The sequence below is a fragment of the Oncorhynchus keta genome, chromosome 21, assembly GCF_023373465.1.
Source record: "Oncorhynchus keta strain PuntledgeMale-10-30-2019 chromosome 21, Oket_V2, whole genome shotgun sequence".
In the NCBI taxonomy this organism is placed as follows: domain Eukaryota; kingdom Metazoa; phylum Chordata; class Actinopteri; order Salmoniformes; family Salmonidae; genus Oncorhynchus; species Oncorhynchus keta.
The window spans coordinates 54,908,261-54,927,816 of record NC_068441.1 but is presented as its reverse complement, the minus strand read 5'-3'; the positions used below and the strand labels follow the sequence as shown (position 1 = coordinate 54,927,816).

General features: G+C 46.0%; 1 protein-coding gene and 3 long non-coding RNA genes across 4 annotated transcripts in view; 1 reads left to right on the top strand and 3 right to left on the bottom strand.

Moving 5' to 3' along the window:
* iars1 (isoleucyl-tRNA synthetase 1) overlaps positions 1–14,678 on the top strand; it is a 133,064-nt gene extending 118,386 nt beyond the window's left edge. Inside the window, exons 31-35 of the mRNA XM_052474583.1 lie at positions 334–454; positions 1,671–1,796; positions 9,307–9,453; positions 9,814–9,966; positions 14,350–14,678. Of these exons, the coding sequence (XP_052330543.1) occupies positions 334–454; positions 1,671–1,796; positions 9,307–9,453; positions 9,814–9,966; positions 14,350–14,432 (630 nt within the window). The 3' untranslated portion in view covers positions 14,433–14,678. The remainder of the gene's footprint in view (positions 1–333; positions 455–1,670; positions 1,797–9,306; positions 9,454–9,813; positions 9,967–14,349) is intronic.
* LOC127910450 (uncharacterized) lies at positions 6,484–9,298 on the bottom strand. Its single transcript, XR_008074945.1, has 7 exons — positions 9,227–9,298; positions 8,564–8,841; positions 7,836–8,120; positions 7,319–7,431; positions 7,107–7,265; positions 6,729–6,808; positions 6,484–6,602 (listed from the first exon to the last, which is right to left on the bottom strand). It is a non-coding gene; the product is annotated as an uncharacterized LOC127910450 (long non-coding RNA).
* LOC127910452 (uncharacterized) lies at positions 10,392–12,873 on the bottom strand. Its single transcript, XR_008074948.1, has 5 exons — positions 12,803–12,873; positions 10,998–11,033; positions 10,818–10,889; positions 10,593–10,664; positions 10,392–10,410 (listed from the first exon to the last, which is right to left on the bottom strand). It is a non-coding gene; the product is annotated as an uncharacterized LOC127910452 (long non-coding RNA).
* On the bottom strand, positions 11,301–12,657 carry LOC127910453 (uncharacterized). The gene is made up of 3 exons (XR_008074949.1): positions 12,515–12,657; positions 11,796–12,011; positions 11,301–11,396 (listed from the first exon to the last, which is right to left on the bottom strand). It is a non-coding gene; the product is annotated as an uncharacterized LOC127910453 (long non-coding RNA).
* Positions 14,679–19,556: the final 4,878 nt, after the last annotated feature.

The window sequence follows — 19,556 nt, the reverse complement described above, 5'->3', positions numbered from 1 at the left end:
TTGTATCTGTGGTTGTATCTGTGGTTGTGTCTGTGGTTGTGTCTGTGGTGGTGTCTGTGGTGGTGTCTGTGGTTGTGTCTGTGGTGGTGTCTGTGGTGGTGCCTGTGGTTGTGTCTGTGGTTGTGTCTGTGGTGGTATCTGTGGTTGTGTCTGTGGCTGTGGCTGTGTCTGTGGCTGTGTCTGTGGCTGTGTCTGTGGCTGTGTCTGTGGTGGTGCCTGTGGCTGTGTCTGTGGTGGTGCCTGTGGTGCGTCTGTGGTGCGTCTGTGGTTGCGTCTGTGTCTGCGTCTGTGGTTGCCTGTGGTTGCGTGCCTGTGTCTGTGGTGGTACTATAGTTGAAGGGTTCGGACCTGGACCTGACCATAGTGAAGGGAGCAGCCGCCCCTCGAGCTCCTCTGACTGGACCAGCCTGTGCCTACATCAACCTCCAACTCAAACTCAACAACGAGGAACAAGGTATATTTAGACTTATCATTAGATTGACCGAGCTTTACATGACTTTTGGTCGTGGTCCCACTATTGATGCACCCCAGGGCGCAATTGGATTGGACCTCAATTCTGGCTTTGTTTATCTAAATTGTCCGTATCGGTGTGTAATGGAACACAGTATATCAAATCAAATGTATTTATTTATTTAGCCCTTCGTACATCAGCTGATATCTCAAAGTGCTGTACAGAAACCCAGCCTAAAACCCCCAAACAGCAAGCAATGCAGGTGTATAGCAAGGGGTCGATTACATTTCATTACATTTGGGGTGTAACTTGACATTCCGATTCAAGAGCGGACGAATTCTCACCCTAAAAGCACCAACAGAGGTTAAAAAATAAAAAAAGTATCATTTCGAAAAACCCTTTTTTTTATAATCCCTTTCAGAAATTGGTGGACTTTGTCAAACTAGTTACCACAGCAACAACAATAAAAACATGGAGGCTTGAAAAAGAATCTGTTGTATAATAATATAATAATAATAATATATGCCATTTAGCAGACGCTTTTATCCAAAGCGACTTACAGTCATGTGTGCATACATTCTACGTATGGGTGGTCCCGGGAATCGAACCCACTACCCTGGTGGCTTAGAAGGTGAACTCAATAGAAATGTGATAAAAAGCACTGGATTTGTCAACAGAGGTAAATATTCAAACCACTTGACATTTTCCACATTTTTGTTACAGCCTTATTCTTAAAATCTCAATTAAATCCAAATGAAAACATCACAATCTACTACACAATATCCCATAATGACAAAGCAAAAACAGGTTTTTAGAATTTTTTTGCAAATGTATTCAAATTTTAAAACGGAACTTATTTACATAAGTATTCAGACCCTTTTGCTATGAGACTTGGAATTGTGCTCAGGTGCATCCTGTTTCCATTGATCATCCTTGAGATGTTTATACAACTTGATTGGAGTCCACCTGTGGTAAATTCAATTGATTGGACATGATTTGGAAAGGCACACACCTGTCTATATAAGGTCCCACAGTTCACAGTGCATGTCAGAGCAAAAACCAAGCCATGAGGTCGAAGGAATTGTCCGTAGAGCTCCGAGACAGGATTGTGTCGAGGCACAGATCTGGGGAAGGGTACCAAATATAACAGCCCTGTTCCCTGTTCATGCTTTTACGGTTTAAACATTAATAAATGCTATTTTTGTTCCGTCTCTGTCAGAGGGTGTGGTTCTCCTGGAGAACCCTAAAGGAGATATCTGTCTGGACATGGTCAAGCTGAGACAGGTCTGCTCCAGTCTCTTTGGTCTCAACAACACTGAGCTCTGTGTTTTCAACGGCAAGACTGGTAAGATGACACTTTGAATCCCAAATCAACCCCCTTATGTCAATAGAGCCCCACAGTAGAGGTGTCATAATTACCCATAAAACCTTGCGATCAAACAGGGAAATGGTTCCCAACTGTTTTTTTTCACCATTCATTTTTCCCATGGGTGATTTTAGAAACTAGGGCTGTGTTTTCATATAGGTTTACCCTATTTTGATAACTGTGGACAAGGTGACTTTTATCAATATATATCTGTCTCTATTTACTCTCCGATTCAAAAAACGCTGATTGGCATCAAAGTAGACATCATACAAAACTACAAATCCCTGCAGTCTCCTGCACGTTGTTTCTGACACTTTTGCTAGCAGGTATTGTCAATTTAAAATGTGGTCACAGAATTGTCCATTGAAAGAAAATGTAGCCATTTTTTTTATTACTACATTTAATTAACATTAGATAGTTAATCCACAGATTCTTACCTTCACCTCGATTCGTCAGTCTCATCATGGTATTTGTAGTTCTTTATGATAGCCACATTTAACAGCTAATTAAGTGTTTCATTTTTGGCAGGTAAACATGGGCGGATATATTAATAAAAGTCACCTTGTCCTAGAGAGATTTATACGGTTGTCAAAACCAAAAGCCGACATGAAACACAGCACTTATTTTAAGTGTTTCGATTGGAACCATTTCCCTGTTTGACCGCTAGGTTTTATGGGTATTATGACTCATCCTGTGATACTCATTACATACACTAACTAGTGAGATGGGACATTCACAAGCCTCCTATACATCGGAAAGATTTCACACCCCTTGACATTTTTCCACATTTGGCTGTTACGGCCTGAATTTAAAATCGATTAAATGTAGATTTTTTATTTTTTTGTCACTGGCCTACCCACAATGCCCCATAATGTGGAAGTGGAGTTAAACACTTTTTTTGACTAATTAATAAGAAATTAAAAGCTGAAATGTCTTTAATCAATAAGAATTCAACTCGTTGGTTATGGCAAACTTAAATAAGGAAGAAGAGATTTCACCATGAGGCCAATTGTGACTTTAAAATAGTTAGTTTAATGGCTGTGAAAGGAGAAAACTGAGGATGGATCAACAACATTGTAGTTACTCTACAATACAAACCTAAATGACAAGAGTGAAAAGAAGGAAACCTGTAGAGAATAGAAATATTCCAAAACAAATATTCCTGTTTGTAACGAGGCAAGAAAATGCTGCAAAAAAATATGGAAAAGCAATTAACTTTTTTGTCCTGAATACAAAGTGTTATGTTTGGGGAAAATCTAATACAACTTATTACTGAGCACCACTCCCCATATTTTCAAACATAGAGGTGGCTGCATCATGTTATGGGTATGCTTGTAATCGTTAAGGACTGGGGAGTTTTTCAGGATCAAAATTCTAGAAAATCTGGTTTAGTCTGCTTTCCACCAGATACCGGGAGATTAATTCACCTTTCAGCAGGACAATAACCTAAAACACAAGGCCTAATTCTACACTGGAGTTGTTTACCAAGAAGACATTGAATGTTCCTGAGTGGCTAAGTTACAGTTTTGACGCAAATCTGCTTGAAAATCTATGGCAAGACCTGAAAATGGTTGTCTAGCTATGATCTACAACCAATTTTAAAATGTTTGTACAATCCAAGAGTGGAAAGCTCTTGAGACTTACCCATAAAGATTCACAGCTTTAATCGCTGCCAAAGGCTTCTCTAACCTGGGGATGATTACTTATCAAATCAAGATATAATTAGTGTTTTATTTTTCATTATTATTATTTTTTATACAAATGTTAGAATCTTTCTTCCACGTTGACAAAAATGTAATTAAATCCAGTTTAATCCCACTTTGTAACACAACAATAAAAGTGAAGGGTTTGTGAATACTCAGTTACTCAGTAACCGTGGTCTGTCTGTCAGTAACTTCCATGAAACATCAGAATTATTGTCATCATGAAATATTTACCAACCCATTCACCTCCCGGCCTTAGAGTTTGGCGGTATTCCCTGGCTATGACTGGAGACTGGCGGGTGATTTTAGAATCACTCTCGTGATGAGGTAGCCCAGCTTGAGACTTGTATAGTGCACATTTGCAAGAAATTAGCTTTAAAACTGCTACATTACTCTCAGCCCCATGATAAAATGTGTAGGGTGATAGCTCGCTGGACTGGAGTAGCCTAGCCTACATGCTGGTCTTTCTGTCTCTAGCTCATCCTACATGCTGGGTGGTTCTGTCTCTAGCTTAGCCTACATTTTGGGTGGTTCTGTCTCTAGATCATCCTACATGCTGGGTGGTTCTGGAGAGTATCCCATCCTACATGCTGGGTGGTTCTGTGTCTAGCTTAGCCTACATTTTGGGTGGTTCTGGAGAGTATCTCATCCTACATGCTGGGTGGTTCTGTCTCTAGCTTAGCCTACATTTTGGGTGGTTCTGGAGAGTATGCCATCCTACATGCTGGGTGGTTCTGGAGAGTATCTCATCCTACATGCTGGGTGGTTCTGTCTCTAGCTTAGCCTACATTTTGGGTGGTTCTGGAGAGTATGCCATCCTACATGTTGGGTGGTTCTGTCTCTAGATCATCCTACATGCTGGGTGGTTCTGGAGAGTATCCCATCCTACATGCTGGGTGGTTCTGTGTCTAGCTTAGCCTACATGTTGGGTGGTTCTGGAGAGTATGCCATCCTACATGTTGGGTGGTAAATAGCTGGAGTGGAGTTGCTTAGCCTACATATTGGGTAGTTTTGTCAGTAGCTTAGCCTTAATGTTGGCTTGTAGCTAGCTGGACTGAAATAGCTTAGCCTATATGTTGGGTGGTAGCTAGCTGAAGTAGTGGTTCTGTCTCTAGTTTAGCCTACATTTTGGGTGGTAGCTAGCTGAAGTAGTGGTTCTGTCTCTAGTTTAGCCTACATTTTGGGTGGTATCTAGCTGAAGTAGTGGTTCTGTCTCTAGTTTAGCCTACATTTTGGGTGGTAGCTAGCTGAAGTAGTGGTTCTGTCTCTAGTTTAGCCTACATGTTGGGTGGTAGCTAGCTGAAGTAGTGGTTCTGTCTCTAGTTTAGCCTACATTTTGGGTGGTAGCTAGCTGAAGTAGTGGTTCTGTCTCTAGTTTAGCCTACATTTTGGGTGGTAGCTAGCTGAAGTAGTGGTTCTGTCTCTAGTTTAGCCTACATTTTGGGTGGTAGCTAGCTGAAGTAGTGGTTCTGTCTCTAGTTTAGCCTATATGTTGGGTGGTAGCTAGCTGAAGTAGTGGTTCTGTCTCTAGTTTAGCCTATATGTTGGGTGGTTCCGTGGACTAACCACTAGCTTAGCCTACTTGTTGAGTGGTTCCGGGGACTAACCACTAGCTTAGCCTACTTGTTGAGTGGTTCTGGGGACTAACCACTAGCTTAGCCTACTTGTTGAGTGGGTCTGGGGACTGACCACTAGCTTAGCCTACTTGTTGAGTGGTTCTGGGGACTGACCACTAGCTTAGCCTACTTGTTGAGTGGGTCTGGGGACTGACCACTAGCTTAGCCTACTTGTTGAGTGGGTCTGGGGACTAACCACTAGCTTAGCCTACTTGTTGAGTGGGTCTGGGGACTGACCACTAGCTTAGCCTACTTGTTGAGTGGGTCTGGGGACTAACCACTAGCTTAGCCTACTGGTTGAGTGGGTCTGGGGACTGACCACTAGCTTAGCCTACTTGTTGAGTGGGTCTGGGGACTAACCACTAGCTTAGCCTACTTGTTGAGTGGGTCTGGGGACTAACCACTAGCTTAGCCTACTTGTTGAGTGGGTCTGGGGACTGACCACTAGCTTAGCCTACTTGTTGAGTGGGTCTGGGGACTGACCACTAGCTTAGCCTACTTGTTGAGTGGGTCTGGGGACTGACCACTAGCTTAGCCTACTTGTTGAGTGGGTCTGGGGACTGACCACTAGCTTAGCCTACTTGTTGAGTGGGTCTGGGGACTAACCACTAGCTTAGCCTACTTGTTGAGTGGGTCTGGGGACTAACCACTAGCTTAGCCTACTTGTTGAGTGGTTCTGGGGACTAACCACTAGCTTAGCCTACTTGTTGAGTGGGTCTGGGGACTAACCACTAGCTTAGCCTACTTGTTGGGTGGTTGTCAGAGATGACAGGCGTCATCCTGGGACTGAGACTAGTTCTATTCATAATATGTGAGTCTCCTGGGACCCCTGAACCAATATAGTACTGTACCATTCCCTCCCTGGTTCTCCCTACAAGGATGTTTCTCTCACACACAGACAGACAGACAGACAGACAGACAGACAGACAGACAGACAGACAGACAGACAGACAGACAGACAGACAGACAGACAGACAGACAGACAGACAGACGTACAACAACAAAAAACATTGGAGGAGTCATGAAATGATTGATTTTATTGGACAGGTTAGTGATGAGCAGATGGCGATTTAAGAGCGGTTCTCACACAACTCAACATTTTTATTTATTTTACTCGTGTGAATTATTATAAGAGATTAAGGTGTGTTATATGTTTCAGACCTGTCCAGGAACTGAGGGCTGTATGTTTCAGGCCTGTCCTGTATGTTTCAGACCTGTCCTGTATGTTTCAGACCTGTCCTGTATGTTTCAGACCTGTCCAGGAACTGAGGGCTGTATGTTTCAGACCTGTCCTGTATGTTTCAGACCTGTCCAGTAACTGAGGGCTGTATGTTTCAGACCTGTCCTGTATGTTTCAGACCTGTCCTGTATGTTTCAGACCTGTCCTGTATGTTTCAGACCTGTCCAGTAACTGAGAGCTGTATGTTTCAGACCTGTTCAGTAACTGAGAGCTGTATGTTTCAGACCTGTCCTGTATGTTTCAGACCTGTCCTGTATGTTTCAGACCTGTCCAGTAACTGAGAGCTGTATGTTTCAGACCTGTCCTGTATGTTTCAGACCTGTCCAGTAACTGAGAGCTGTATGTTTCAGACCTGTCCTGTGTGTTTCAGACCTGTCCTGTATGTTTCAGACCTGTCCTGTATGTTTCAGACCTGTCCTGTATGTTTCAGACCTGTCCAGTAACTGAGAGCTGTACGTTTCAGACCTGTCCTGTAACTGAGACCTGTATGTTTCAGACCTGTCCAGTAACTGAGAGTTGTATGTTTCAGACCTTTCCAGTATGTTTCAGACCTGTTCAGTAACTGAGAGCTGTAAGTTTCAGACCTGTCCTGTAACTGAGGGCTGTATGTTTCAGACCTTTCCAGTATGTTTCAGACCTGTCCAGTATGTTTCAGACCTGTCCTGTATGTTTCAGACCTGTTCAGTAACTGAGAGCTGTATGTTTCAGACCTGTCCTGTATGTTTCAGACCTGTCCAGTAACTGAGAGCTGTATGTTTCAGGCCTGTCCTGTATGTTTCAGGCCTGTCCAGTAACTGAGAGCTGTATGTTTCAGACCTGTCCTGTATGTTTCAGACCTGTCCTGTATGTTTCAGACCTGTCCAGTAACTGAGAGCTGTATGTTTCAGACCTGTCCTGTATGTTTCAGACCTGTCCAGTAACTGAGAGCTGTATGTTTCAGACCTGTCCTGTGTGTTTCAGACCTGTCCTGTATGTTTCAGACCTGTCCTGTGTGTTTCAGACCTGTCCTGTATGTTTCAGACCTGTCCAGTAACTGAGAGCTGTACGTTTCAGACCTGTCCTGTAACTGAGACCTGTATGTTTCAGACCTGTCCTGTATGTTTCAGACCTGTCCAGTAACTGAGAGCTGTATGTTTCAGACCTGTCCTGTATGTTTCAGACCTGTCCTGTATGTTTCAGACCTGTTCAGTAACTGAGAGCTGTATGTTTCAGACCTGTCCTGTATGTTTCAGACCTGTTCAGTAACTGAGAGCTGTATGTTTCAGACCTGTCCTGTATGTTTCAGACCTGTCCAGTAACTGAGAGCTGTATGTTTCAGACCTGTCCAGTAACTGAGAGCTGTATGTTTCAGACCTGTCCTGTATGTTTCAGACCTGTCCTGTATGTTTCAGACCTGTCCAGTAACTGAGAGCTGTAAGTTTCAGACCTGTCCAGTAACTGAGGGCTGTATGTTTCAGACCTGTCCTGTAACTGAGAGCTGTATGTTTCAGACCTGTCCAGTAACTGAGAGCTGTATGTTTCAGACCTGTCCAGTATGTTTCAGACCTGTCCAGTATGTTTCAGACCTGTCCTGTATGTTTCAGACCTGTTCAGTAACTGAGAGCTGTATGTTTCAGAAATGTTCAGTAACTGAGAGCTGTATGTTTCAGACCTGTCCAGTATGTTTCAGACCTGTCCAGTATGTTTCAGACCTGTCCTGTATGTTTCAGACCTGTTCAGTAACTGAGAGCTGTATGTTTCAGACCTGTTCAGTAACTGAGAGCTGTATGTTTCAGACCTGTCCTGTAACTGAGGGCTGTATATTTCAGACCTGTTCAGTATGTTTCAGACCTGTCCTGTAACTGAGGGCTGTATATTTCAGACCTGTCCAGTAACTGAGAGCTGTATGTTTCAGACCTGTCCTGTATGTTTCAGACCTGTATGTTTCAGACCTGTCCTGTATGTTTCAGACCTGTCCTGTAACTGAGGGCTGTATATTTCAGACCTGTTCAGTAACTGAGAGCTGTATGTTTCAGACCTGTCCTGTAACTGAGGGCTGTATATTTCAGACCTGTCCAGTAACTGAGAGCTGTATGTTTCAGACCTGTCCTGTATGTTTCAGACCTGTCCTGTATGTTTCAGACCTGTCCAGTATGAGACCTGTATGTTTCAGACCTGTTCAGTAACTGAGAGCTGTATGTTTCAGACCTGTCCTGTATGTTTCAGACCTGTTCAGTAACTGAGAGCTGTATGTTTCAGACCTGTCCAGTAACTGAGGGCTGTATGTTTCAGACCTGTCCAGTAACTGAGAGCTGTATGTTTCAGACCTGTCCAGTATGTTTCAGACCTGTCCTGTATGTTTCAGACCTGTCCAGTAACTGAGAGCTGTAAGTTTCAGACCTGTCCTGTAACTGAGGGCTGTATGTTTCAGACCTGTCCAGTAACTGAGAGCTGTATGTTTCAGACCTGTCCTGTATGTTTCAGACCTGTTCAGTAACTGAGAGCTGTAAGTTTCAGACCTGTCCTGTGTGTTTCAGACCTGTCCTGTATGTTTCAGACCTGTCCTGTATGTTTCAGACCTGTTCAGTATGTTTCAGACCTGTCCTGTATGTTTCAGACCTGTCCTGTATGTTTCAGACCTGTCCTGTATGTTTCAGACCTGTTCAGTAACTGAGAGCTGTATGTTTCAGACCTGTCCTGTGTGTTTCAGACCTGTCCTGTATGTTTCAGACCTGTCCAGTAACTGAGAGCTGTATGTTTCAGACCTGTCCTGTAACTGAGAGCTGTATGTTTCAGACCTGTCCTGTATGTTTCAGACCTGTCCTGTATGTTTCAGACCTGTTCAGTAACTGAGAGCTGTATGTTTCAGACCTGTCCTGTATGTTTCAGACCTGTTCAGTAACTGAGAGCTGTATGTTTCAGACCTGTCCTGTATGTTCTTGTTATTCCAGAGTTGACTGGTAAGTGTGATCTGCTGTCTCTGAATGGGAAAACCCTGTCGGTGACATCAGGCTCCAATCCCAGTGACTCCTCTCCCAACTCTGACTCACTGGTGTGTCCCTACGTCAACCTCCAACTGGCCAACTGTCAGCCTGCTGGTACGTTTAACTGACCAGTTCCTCTTTCTCTCGCTCCGCTACACATCTGCTTCCCATTCACTCCACTTTTATTTAAAGGTTTTTTTTTCAGTTTGTTACACCAATGCATCTTCCATCTGGTTTACACCAAACTCCTGCCAGCGAGTGACTTGGGGCCCAATGAAAACTAGAATTTCATACCATCAACTAAGCCGGTTGCCAGCACATTTCCTGACAGATTTTTTTTCCCCCTCTCCTCGTCAGACCCGGGATTCGAACTTGGAACCCTCCAAGTTACTGGTTTGGTTCGTGTCGCTAACCGCTAGGCTACGTGCTGCTACTGATTTGTACTGATGCTATGCATGTCCTGTGTCTCTGTAGAGTGTCAGAGTGGAGATGTGGGGACCCTGCTGCTGGTCAATCCTGTCGGACACAACCACCTGACCCACAATGCTTTGCTGTCTGAGACGGCTAAGTTGTTCGGCCTCCGCAGCCGTAGGCTGAAGCTCTACCTGGACGATGCGCTCACCCAAGGTAAGACCGACACCAGCGGGCCGAGGTCCTATTTTGGTTCTGTCTCCGTGTTGTCTTCAATGCATCTAGGATGGCTACTGGCCAGGCCTGGCAGTGCTCAAAGAATGGGCTGGGAAACGCTCTCTTGACTTGGCCAGAGCAGCATCTTGGAAGCTCCACTTGAACGGTACTTGTGTCCTGCTTCAGCTGTGTTCTTTCCGCTACTTTCCCCATCAATCCTACTGTGTCTACGCTCAGGCTAGAGGGCATTTACTGCTCTACTACACGTTTAGCTGTAGCCTGTACCTCTACCTCCTCCTCCACACGTTTAGCTGTAGCCTGCACCTCCACCTCCTCCTCCACACGTTTAGCTGTAGCCTGTACCTCTACCTCCTCCTCCACACGTTTAGCTGTAGCCTGCACCTCTACCTCCTCCACACGTTTAGCTGTAGCCTGCACCTCTACCTCCTCCACACGTTTAGCTGTAACCTGCACCTCTACCTCCTCCTCCACACGTTTAGCTGTAGCCTGTACCTCTACCTCCACACACGTTTAGCTGTAGCCTGCACCTCTACCTCCTCCACACGTTTAGCTGTAGCCTGCACCTCCACCTCCTCCACACGTTTAGCTGTAGCCTGCACCTCCACCTCCTCCACACGTTTAGCTGTAGCCTGCACCTCTACCTCCTCCACACGTTTAGCTGTAGCCTGCACCTCTACCTCCTCCTCCACACGTTTAGCTGTAGCCTGCACCTCTACCTCCTCCTCCACACGTTTAGCTGTAGCCTGCACCTCTACCTCCTCCTCCACACGTTTAGCTGTAGCCTGTACCTCTACCTCCTCCACACGTTTAGCTGTAGCCTGCACCTCTACCTCCTCCACACGTTTAGCTGTAGCCTGCACCTCCACCTCCTCCACACGTTTAGCTGTAGCCTGTACCTCTACCTCCTCCACACGTTTAGCTGTAGCCTGCACCTCTACCTCCTCCACACGTTTAGCTGTAGCCTGTACCTCCACCTCCTCCACACGTTTAGCTGTAGCCTGCACCTCTACCTCCTCCACACGTTTAGCTGTAGCCTGTACCTCTACCTCCTCCACACGTTTAGCTGTAGCCTGCACCTCCACCTCCTCCTCACGTTTAGCTGTAGCCTGTACCTCTACCTCCTCCACACGTTTAGCTGTAGCCTGCACCTCCACCTCCTCCACACGTTTAGCTGTAGCCTGTACCTCTACCTCCTCCACACGTTTAGCTGTAGCCTGCACCTCCACCTCCTCCACACGTTTAGCTGTAGCCTGCACCTCCACCTCCTCCACACGTTTAGCTGTAGCCTGTACCTCCACCTCCTCCACACGTTTAGCTGTAGCCTGCACCTCCACCTCCTCCTCCACACGTTTAGCTGTAGCCTGCACCTCCTCCTCCTCCACACGTTTAGCTGTAGCCTACACCTCCACCTCCTCCACACGTTTAGCTGTAGCCTGTACCTCCACCTCCTCCACACGTTTAGCTGTAGCCTGTACCTCCACCTCCTCCACACGTTTAGCTGTAGCCTGTACCTCTACCTCCTCCACACGTTTAGCTGTAGCCTGCACCTCCACCTCCTCCTCCACACGTTTAGCTGTAGCCTGTACCTCTACCTCCTCCACACGTTTAGCTGTAGCCTGTACCTCCACCTCCTCCACACGTTTAGCTGTAGCCTGTACCTCCACCTCCTCCACACGTTTAGCTGTAGCCTGCACCTCCACCTCCTCCACACGTTTAGCTGTAGCCTGTACCTCCACCTCCTCCACACGTTTAGCTGTAGCCTGCACCTCCACCTCCTCCACACGTTTAGCTGTAGCCTACACCTCCACCTCCTCCACACGTTTAGCTGTAGCCTACACCTCCACCTCCTCCACACGTTTAGCTGTAGCCTGTACCTCCTCCTCCTCCACACGTTTAGCTGTAGCCTGTACCTCCACCTCCTCCACACGTTTAGCTGTAGCCTGTACCTCCACCTCCTCCACACGTTTAGCTGTAGCCTGCACCTCCACCTCCTCCACACGTTTAGCTGTAGCCTGCACCTCCACCTCCTCCACACATTTAGCTGTAGCCTACACCTCCTCCTCCTCCACACGTTTAGCTGTAGCCTGCCCTCTACCTCCTCCACACGTTTAGCTGTAGCCTGCACCTCCACCTCCTCCACACGTTTAGCTGTAGCCTGCACCTCCACCTCCTCCACACATTTAGCTGTAGCCTGCACCTCCACCTCCTCCACACATTTAGCTGTAGGCTGTACCTCCACCTCCTCCACACATTTAGCTGTAGCCTGTACCTCCACCTCCTCCACACGTTTAGCTGTAGCCTGCACCTCCACCTCCTCCACACATTTAGCTGTAGCCTGCACCTCCACCTCCTCCACACATTTAGCTGTAGCCTGTACCTCCACCTCCTCCACACGTTTAGCTGTAGCCTGTACCTCCACCTCCTCCACACGTTTAGCTGTAGCCTGCACCTCCACCTCCTCCACACGTTTAGCTGTAGCCTGCACCTCCACCTCCTCCACACGTTTAGCTGTAGCCTGTACCTCCACCTCCTCCACACGTTTAGCTGTAGCCTGCACCTCCACCTCCTCCACACGTTTAGCTGTAGCCTGCACCTCCACCTCCTCCACACGTTTAGCTGTAGCCTGCACCTCCACCTCCTCCACACGTTTAGCTGTAGCCTGCACCTCCACCTCCTCCACACGTTTAGCTGTAGCCTGTACCTCCTCCTCCTCCACACGTTTAGCTGTAGCCTGTACCTCCACCTCCTCCACACGTTTAGCTGTAGCCTGCACCTCCACCTCCTCCACACGTTTAGCTGTAGCCTGTACCTCCACCTCCTCCACACGTTTAGCTGTAGCCTGTAGCCTGTACCTCCACCTCCTCCACACATTTAGCTGTAGCCTGCTAGCCTCCGCTCTGTAGTTTGCTAACCCTGTGCCAATGATCCTTGACTTTTAAACTGGTTTAATGTTGACCTTGAACCAGCAGCAAAGAAGCAAAAGTCCTGGGCTGAGGAAACCTCCCTGTCCAATTACTGTGTCTGACAGACTGCCTGACTGCCCTAGCAGACGGCTGGTTTGACGTAAAGCTCATAGGTCTTCCTACCTAATTAGGTGGGACTTGAGAAGCATCACTCCCGACTATAAATCTTCGTCATACTTGTTCTCATTCTTCTGCACGCTACTCCTCTTACACGTTCATTGCTGGAAACGTCGTTCAAACTTTAAAACGTGTGGAATGATCTGGAATATTGTGCTTACGTTTTACTTTTTGATTAAAAAATATATATATATATATACTTTTTAAACTATAAAATGTTGGCATAGTTTTTTCATTCATTTTAATTTTTTTTCTTCAGTATTCTAGAACTCCCCATTGTGACATCATGAATTCCAACACTGTTAAATACTGTAACTTTTGACAAATCATCAACTTTTACCACTTTCCCAACAAAAAAAAACGTACAGCTTGTGAAATCAAATGCCATTTGACCGTTTTTTCCCCAACTAGTTAGACAAAGATGAGAGGGTATGACATCTTGGTCTTCTTATCTGCAGTTCAAATCTGAAATAGAACATAAATATCTACTGCCAATATCGAGGAAAAAGCTGTTCCAGTAGCCATATCGACTCATTTAGTTAACTTCCCACTGTTGAAGTAACAACCATGGGAACTTTCAAATTATAACAATGGGGGAGCACATTTTAAGCATGAGACAAAATGGCTGTTTGCTCCACACTCTCGCGCTCCGAGTGCGTTCTCTTGAGAAGCACTGGCACTCGCCCTGCTGTATTACCTCCCACTGCACTGAACCTTCTTCCAGCCAGGACAATGGCAACAATAGAGACCCAACAAGATCGACACGAAGCAAAAAGTTTTACTTCCTAATTATCAGCTAGATATACTGGATGTGAATCGTAGTACTCTAGCTAGCTAGCCAATTAAACAAATATGACTTAAAACGAATGTTATTTAAGGTAGATGTCAATACGTCGTGGGTAGCTAGCTGGGTAGCTAGCTGTAGTTAGGCAACATATGTGATGTAAATGGGCAACATTTAATTCCAAAGTCGGAGTGTATTTTTTTACCTAGAAATTCAACACAACACTACCTAGGAAACACGAGACAGCACTACCTAGAAACGCGAGACAGCACTACCTAGAAACGCGAGACAGCACTACCTAGAAACGCGAGACAGCAGCCCTACAACATGTGATTTCAAACCCCTCCGAATAAAATGATCTAGTTTCAGGTAGTGGAGACAGACCTTTGACAGACTCCTCTCATTCTTTTCTTAATTTCTTACAGGTTTGTACCTCCTTAAAGATGCCAGCAGATTGTCTTCCTTCATACTTTTCAATCATTTGTATATGTGTTTCAGAAATCCCAGCAGAGTGGTCAATGAAGACGCTGGACAGGAAGACTCTGTACGTTGGAGTTCTGCCCACCACTGCAGAGGCATAGGACCGGGAACAGCCACGCTGTAGAAGAGGGGGGAACAGCCACACTGTAGAAGAGGGGGGAACAGCCAGACTGTAGAAGAGGGGGGAACAGCCAGACTGTAGAAGAGGGGGGAACAGCCAGACTGTAGAAGAGGGGGGAACAGCCAGACTGTAGAAGAGGGGGGAACAGCCACACTGTAGAAGAGGGGGGAACAGCCAGACTGTAGAAGAGGGGGGAACAGCCAGACTGTAGAAGAGGGGGGAACAGCCACACTGTAGAAGAGGGGGAACAGCCACACTGTAGAAGAGGGGGAACAGCCACACTGTAGAAGAGGGGGGAACAGCCAGACTGTAGAAGAGGGGGGAACAGCCAGACTGTAGAAGAGGGGGAACAGCCAGACTGTAGAAGAAAGCCACACTGTAGAAGAGGGGGAACAGCCACACTGTAGAAGGGGGGAACAGCGATCTCAGCTGTAGAAGAGGGGGAACAGCCAGACTGTAGAAGAGGGGGGAACAGCCACACTGTAGAAGAGGGGGGAACAGCCACACTGTAGAAGAGGGGGGAACAGCCAGACTGTAGAAGAGGGGGGAACAGCCAGACTGTAGAAGAGGGGGGAACAGCCACGCTGTATTAGAGGGGGGAACAGCCAGACTGTAGAAGAGGGGGGAACAGCCACGCTGTAGAAGAGGGGGGAACAGCCACGCTGTAGAAGAGGGGGGAACAGCCACGCTGTAGAAGAGGGGGGAACAGCCACGCTGTAGAAGAGGGGGGAACAGCCACACTGTAGAAGAGGGGGGAACAGCCAGACTGTAGAAGAGGGGGGAACAGCCAGACTGTAGAAGAGGGGAGAACAGCCACACTGTAGAAGAGGGGGGCTATGTCCCAAATGGCATCCTATTCCATACATAGTGCACTACTGTTGACCAGGGCCCAATGCCGCTCTGAGCAAAGCTAGTGCACTACTGTTGACCAGGGCCCAATGGCGCTCTGAGCAAAGCTAGTGCACTATAGAAGAATAGGGTACCATTTCAGAAACAGAGCACATCTAGCTCCAAACTTCAATGAAAACCCAACATTTACATAGTAAAGTGTTTCTGCTGCTCTGTCCGATTCATCCTGTCCGATCTCCAGTGACTATCCTATGGGTTATAAAATGAGTTTATTAGTTGACCTCAACCTACTCTGTACCAAAATAGTGTTGACAAAACCAGCTCTGTTTGCAGACAGTACAGTGGATTATTCTGTGGGTAAGAAATAACATTCAGTAGTGTCTACCTTCTTTTTCCCCCCTTTTTTTTTAAGTGTCTGTCGTAAAACAAAACGTTTCGGGAACAAGAATAAAGGAGAACTGTTATTTTTGGTGAAATAAAGGAACAATGGAGAAATTACATCTGTTTGTGTTTTTCCCTTTCTTGCAAAGAAACCATAGATCCACAGGATGCAGCCGGGCGTCTGCGTGGCGCCGGGCGGGGCGTCTGCGTGGCGCCGGGCGTCTGCGTGGCGCCAACGGGGCGTCTGCGTGGCGCCGGGCGTCTGCGTGGCGCTGGGCGGGGCGTCTGCGTGGCGCCCGGGCCGGGCGTCTGCGTGGCGCCGGGCTACGTCTGCGTGGCGCTAAAGGGGCGTCTGCGTGGCGCCTGGGCCGGGCGTCTGCGTTATGGGCTAAAGGGCGTCTGCGTGGCGCCCGGGCTAGGGCGTCTGCGTGGCACTGGGCCGGGCGTCTGGTGGCGCCCAACACGTCTGCGGGGAACGCCGGGCCGGGCGTCTGCGTGGCGCTAGCCGGGCGTCTGCGTGGCGCTGGCCGGGCGTCTGCGTGGCGCTTTGTGACAACTGCTGATGTAAAAAGGGCTTTCTTATACATTTCTGCCATTTTGCTTTTATAATACAATTCCTCAGCAGTTAAACAGGCAGGTAGCCTATCGGTTAAAGAGGCAGGTAGCCTATTTGTTAGAGTCAGTAAAACAGGCAGGTAGCCAATCGGTTAGAGTCAGGTAGCCTATTGGTTGAGTCTAGGCAGGTGGGCTAAAGGAACTACAACACTATCTAAGGGCTAAAGGAACTACAACACTATCTATGGGCTAAAGGAACTACAACACTATCTATGGGCTAAAGGAACTACAACACTATGGGCTAAAGGAACTACAACACTATCTATGGGCTAAAGGAACTACAACACTATCTATGGGCTAAAGGAACTACAATACTATCTAAGGGCTAAAGGAACTACAATACTATCTAAGGGTTAAAGGAACTACAACACTATCTATGGGCTAGAGGAACTACAACACTATCTATGGGCTAAAGGAACTACAACACTATCTATGGGCTAAAGGAACTACAACACTATCTATGGGCTAAAGGAACTACAACACTATCTATGGGCTAAAGGAACTACAACACTATCTATGGGCTAAAGGAACTACAACACTATCTATGGGCTAAAGGAACTACAACACTATCTATGGGCTAAAGGAACTACAACACTATCTATGGGCTAAAGGAACTACAACACTATGGGCTAAAGGAACTACAACACTATGGGCTTAATTCGGACTTGAGTTCTTTAAAAAAGATATATATATATCCACAGGATATATATATATATGGTCCTTCTGTGGCTCAGTTGGTAGAGCATGGCGCTTGTAACGCCAGGGTAGTGGGTTCGATTCCCGGGACCACCCATACGTAGAATGTATGCACACATGACTGTAAGTCGGTTTGGATAAAAGCGTCTGCTAAATGGCATATATTATATATATATTTTTTAGGTTTGTGACTGTTGTTCTAGAATGGAGCTTATAACGTCAAGGGTCGTGGGTTCGATTCCCGCCGGGGGAAACCCGTACGAAAAATGTATGCACGTATGACTAAGTTGCTTTGGATAATAGCACCGGTATAAATTGGCGGCTGTGCGGGGAGAATACCACAACTACAACAACATCTGTAACACTATTTGGATAGTCTAGAGCGTCGTCCTACGAACTATCAGTAACGTTTCAACTAACCCTAGCTGTAACCCTAAACCCTTATTCTTACCCTAACCGTAACCTGAGCAAGCAGTTATATATCAACAGATAGTTTGTTGATACTACGACATCTACAGATGGAAATTCTGGAAATTCCAAATAAAGTGATGGGGGGGTGCACTATGTAGGGAATATATGATGAGATGTAGTGGGGACAGTAGTGCACTATGTAGGGAATATATGATGAGATGTAGTGGGGACAGTAGTGCACTATGTAGGGAATATATGATGAGATGTAGTGGGGATAGTAGTGCACTATGTAGGGAATATATGATGAGATGTAGTGGGGACAGTAGTGCACTATGTAGGGAATATATGATGAGATGTAGTGGGGATAGTAGTGCACTATGTAGGGAATATATGATGAGATGTAGTGGGGACAGTAGTGCACTATGTAGGGAATATATGATGAGATGTAGTGGGGATAGTAGTGCACTATGTAGGGAATATATGATGAGATGTAGTGGGAATAGTAGTGCACTATATAGGGAGTATATGATGAGATGTAGTGGGGACAGTAGTGCACTATGTAGGGAATATATGATGAGATGTAGTGGGGATAGTAGTGCACTATGTAGGGAATATATGATGAGATGTAGTGGGGACAGTAGTGCACTATGTAGGGAATATATGATGAGATGTAGTGGGAATAGTAGTGCACTATGTAGGGAATATATGATGAGATGTAGTGGGAATAGTAGTGCACTATGTAGGGAATATATGATGAGATGTAGTGGGGACAGTAGTGCACTATATAGGGAGTATATGATGAGATGTAGTGGGAATAGTAGTGCACTATGTAGGGAATATATGATGAGATGTAGTGGGAATAGTAGTGCACTATGTAGGGAATATATGATGAGATGTAGTGGGGACAGTAGTGCACTATATAGGGAGTATATGATGAGATGTAGTGGGAATAGTAGTGGGAATAGTAGTGCACTATGTAGGGAATATATGATGAGATGTAGTGGGAATAGTAGTGCACTATGTAGGGAATATATGATGAGATGTAGTGGGGACAGTAGTGCACTATGTAGGGAATATATGATGAGATGTAGTGGGGACAGTAGTGCACTATGTAGGGAATATATGATGAGATGTAGTGGGGATAGTAGTGCACTATGTAGGGAATATATGATGAGATGTAGTGGGGATAGTAGTGCACTATATAGGGAGTATATGATGAGATGTAGTGGGAATAGTAGTGCACTATGTAGGGAATATATGATGAGATGTAGTGGGGATAGTAGTGCACTATGTAGGGAATATATGATGAGATGTAGTGGGGACAGTAGTGCACTATGTAGGGAATATATGATGAGATGTAGTGGGGACAGTAGTGCACTATATAGGGAGTATATGATGAGATGTAGTGGGGACAGTAGTGCACTATGTAGGGAATATATGATGAGATGTAGTGGGAATAGTAGTGCACTATGTAGGGAATATATGATGAGATGTAGTGGGGACAGTAGTGCACTATGTAGGGAGTATATGATGAGATGTAGTGGGAATAGTAGTGCACTATGTAGGGAATATATGATGAGATGTAGTGGGGACAGTAGTGCACTATATAGGGAGTATATGATGAGATGTAGTGGGGACAGTAGTGCACTATATAGGGAGTATATGATGAGATGTAGTGGGAATAGTAGTGCACTATGTAGGGAATATATGATGAGATGTAGTGGGGACAGTAGTGCACTATATAGGGAGTATATGATGAGATGTAGTGGGAATAGTAGTGCACTATGTAGGGAATATATGATGAGATGTAGTGGGGACAGTAGTGCACTATGTAGGGAATATATGATGAGATGTAGTGGGGACAGTAGTGCACTATGTAGGGAATATATGATGAGATGTAGTGGGAATAGTAGTGCACTATGTAGGGAATATATGATGAGATGTAGTGGGAATAGTAGTGCACTATGTAGGGAATATATGATGAGATGTAGTGGGGACAGTAGTGCACTATGTAGGGAATATATGATGAGATGTAGTGGGGACAGTAGTGCACTATGTAGGGAATATATGATGAGATGTAGTGGGGATAGTAGTGCACTATGTAGGGAATATATGATGAGATGTAGTGGGGATAGTAGTGCACTGTATAGGG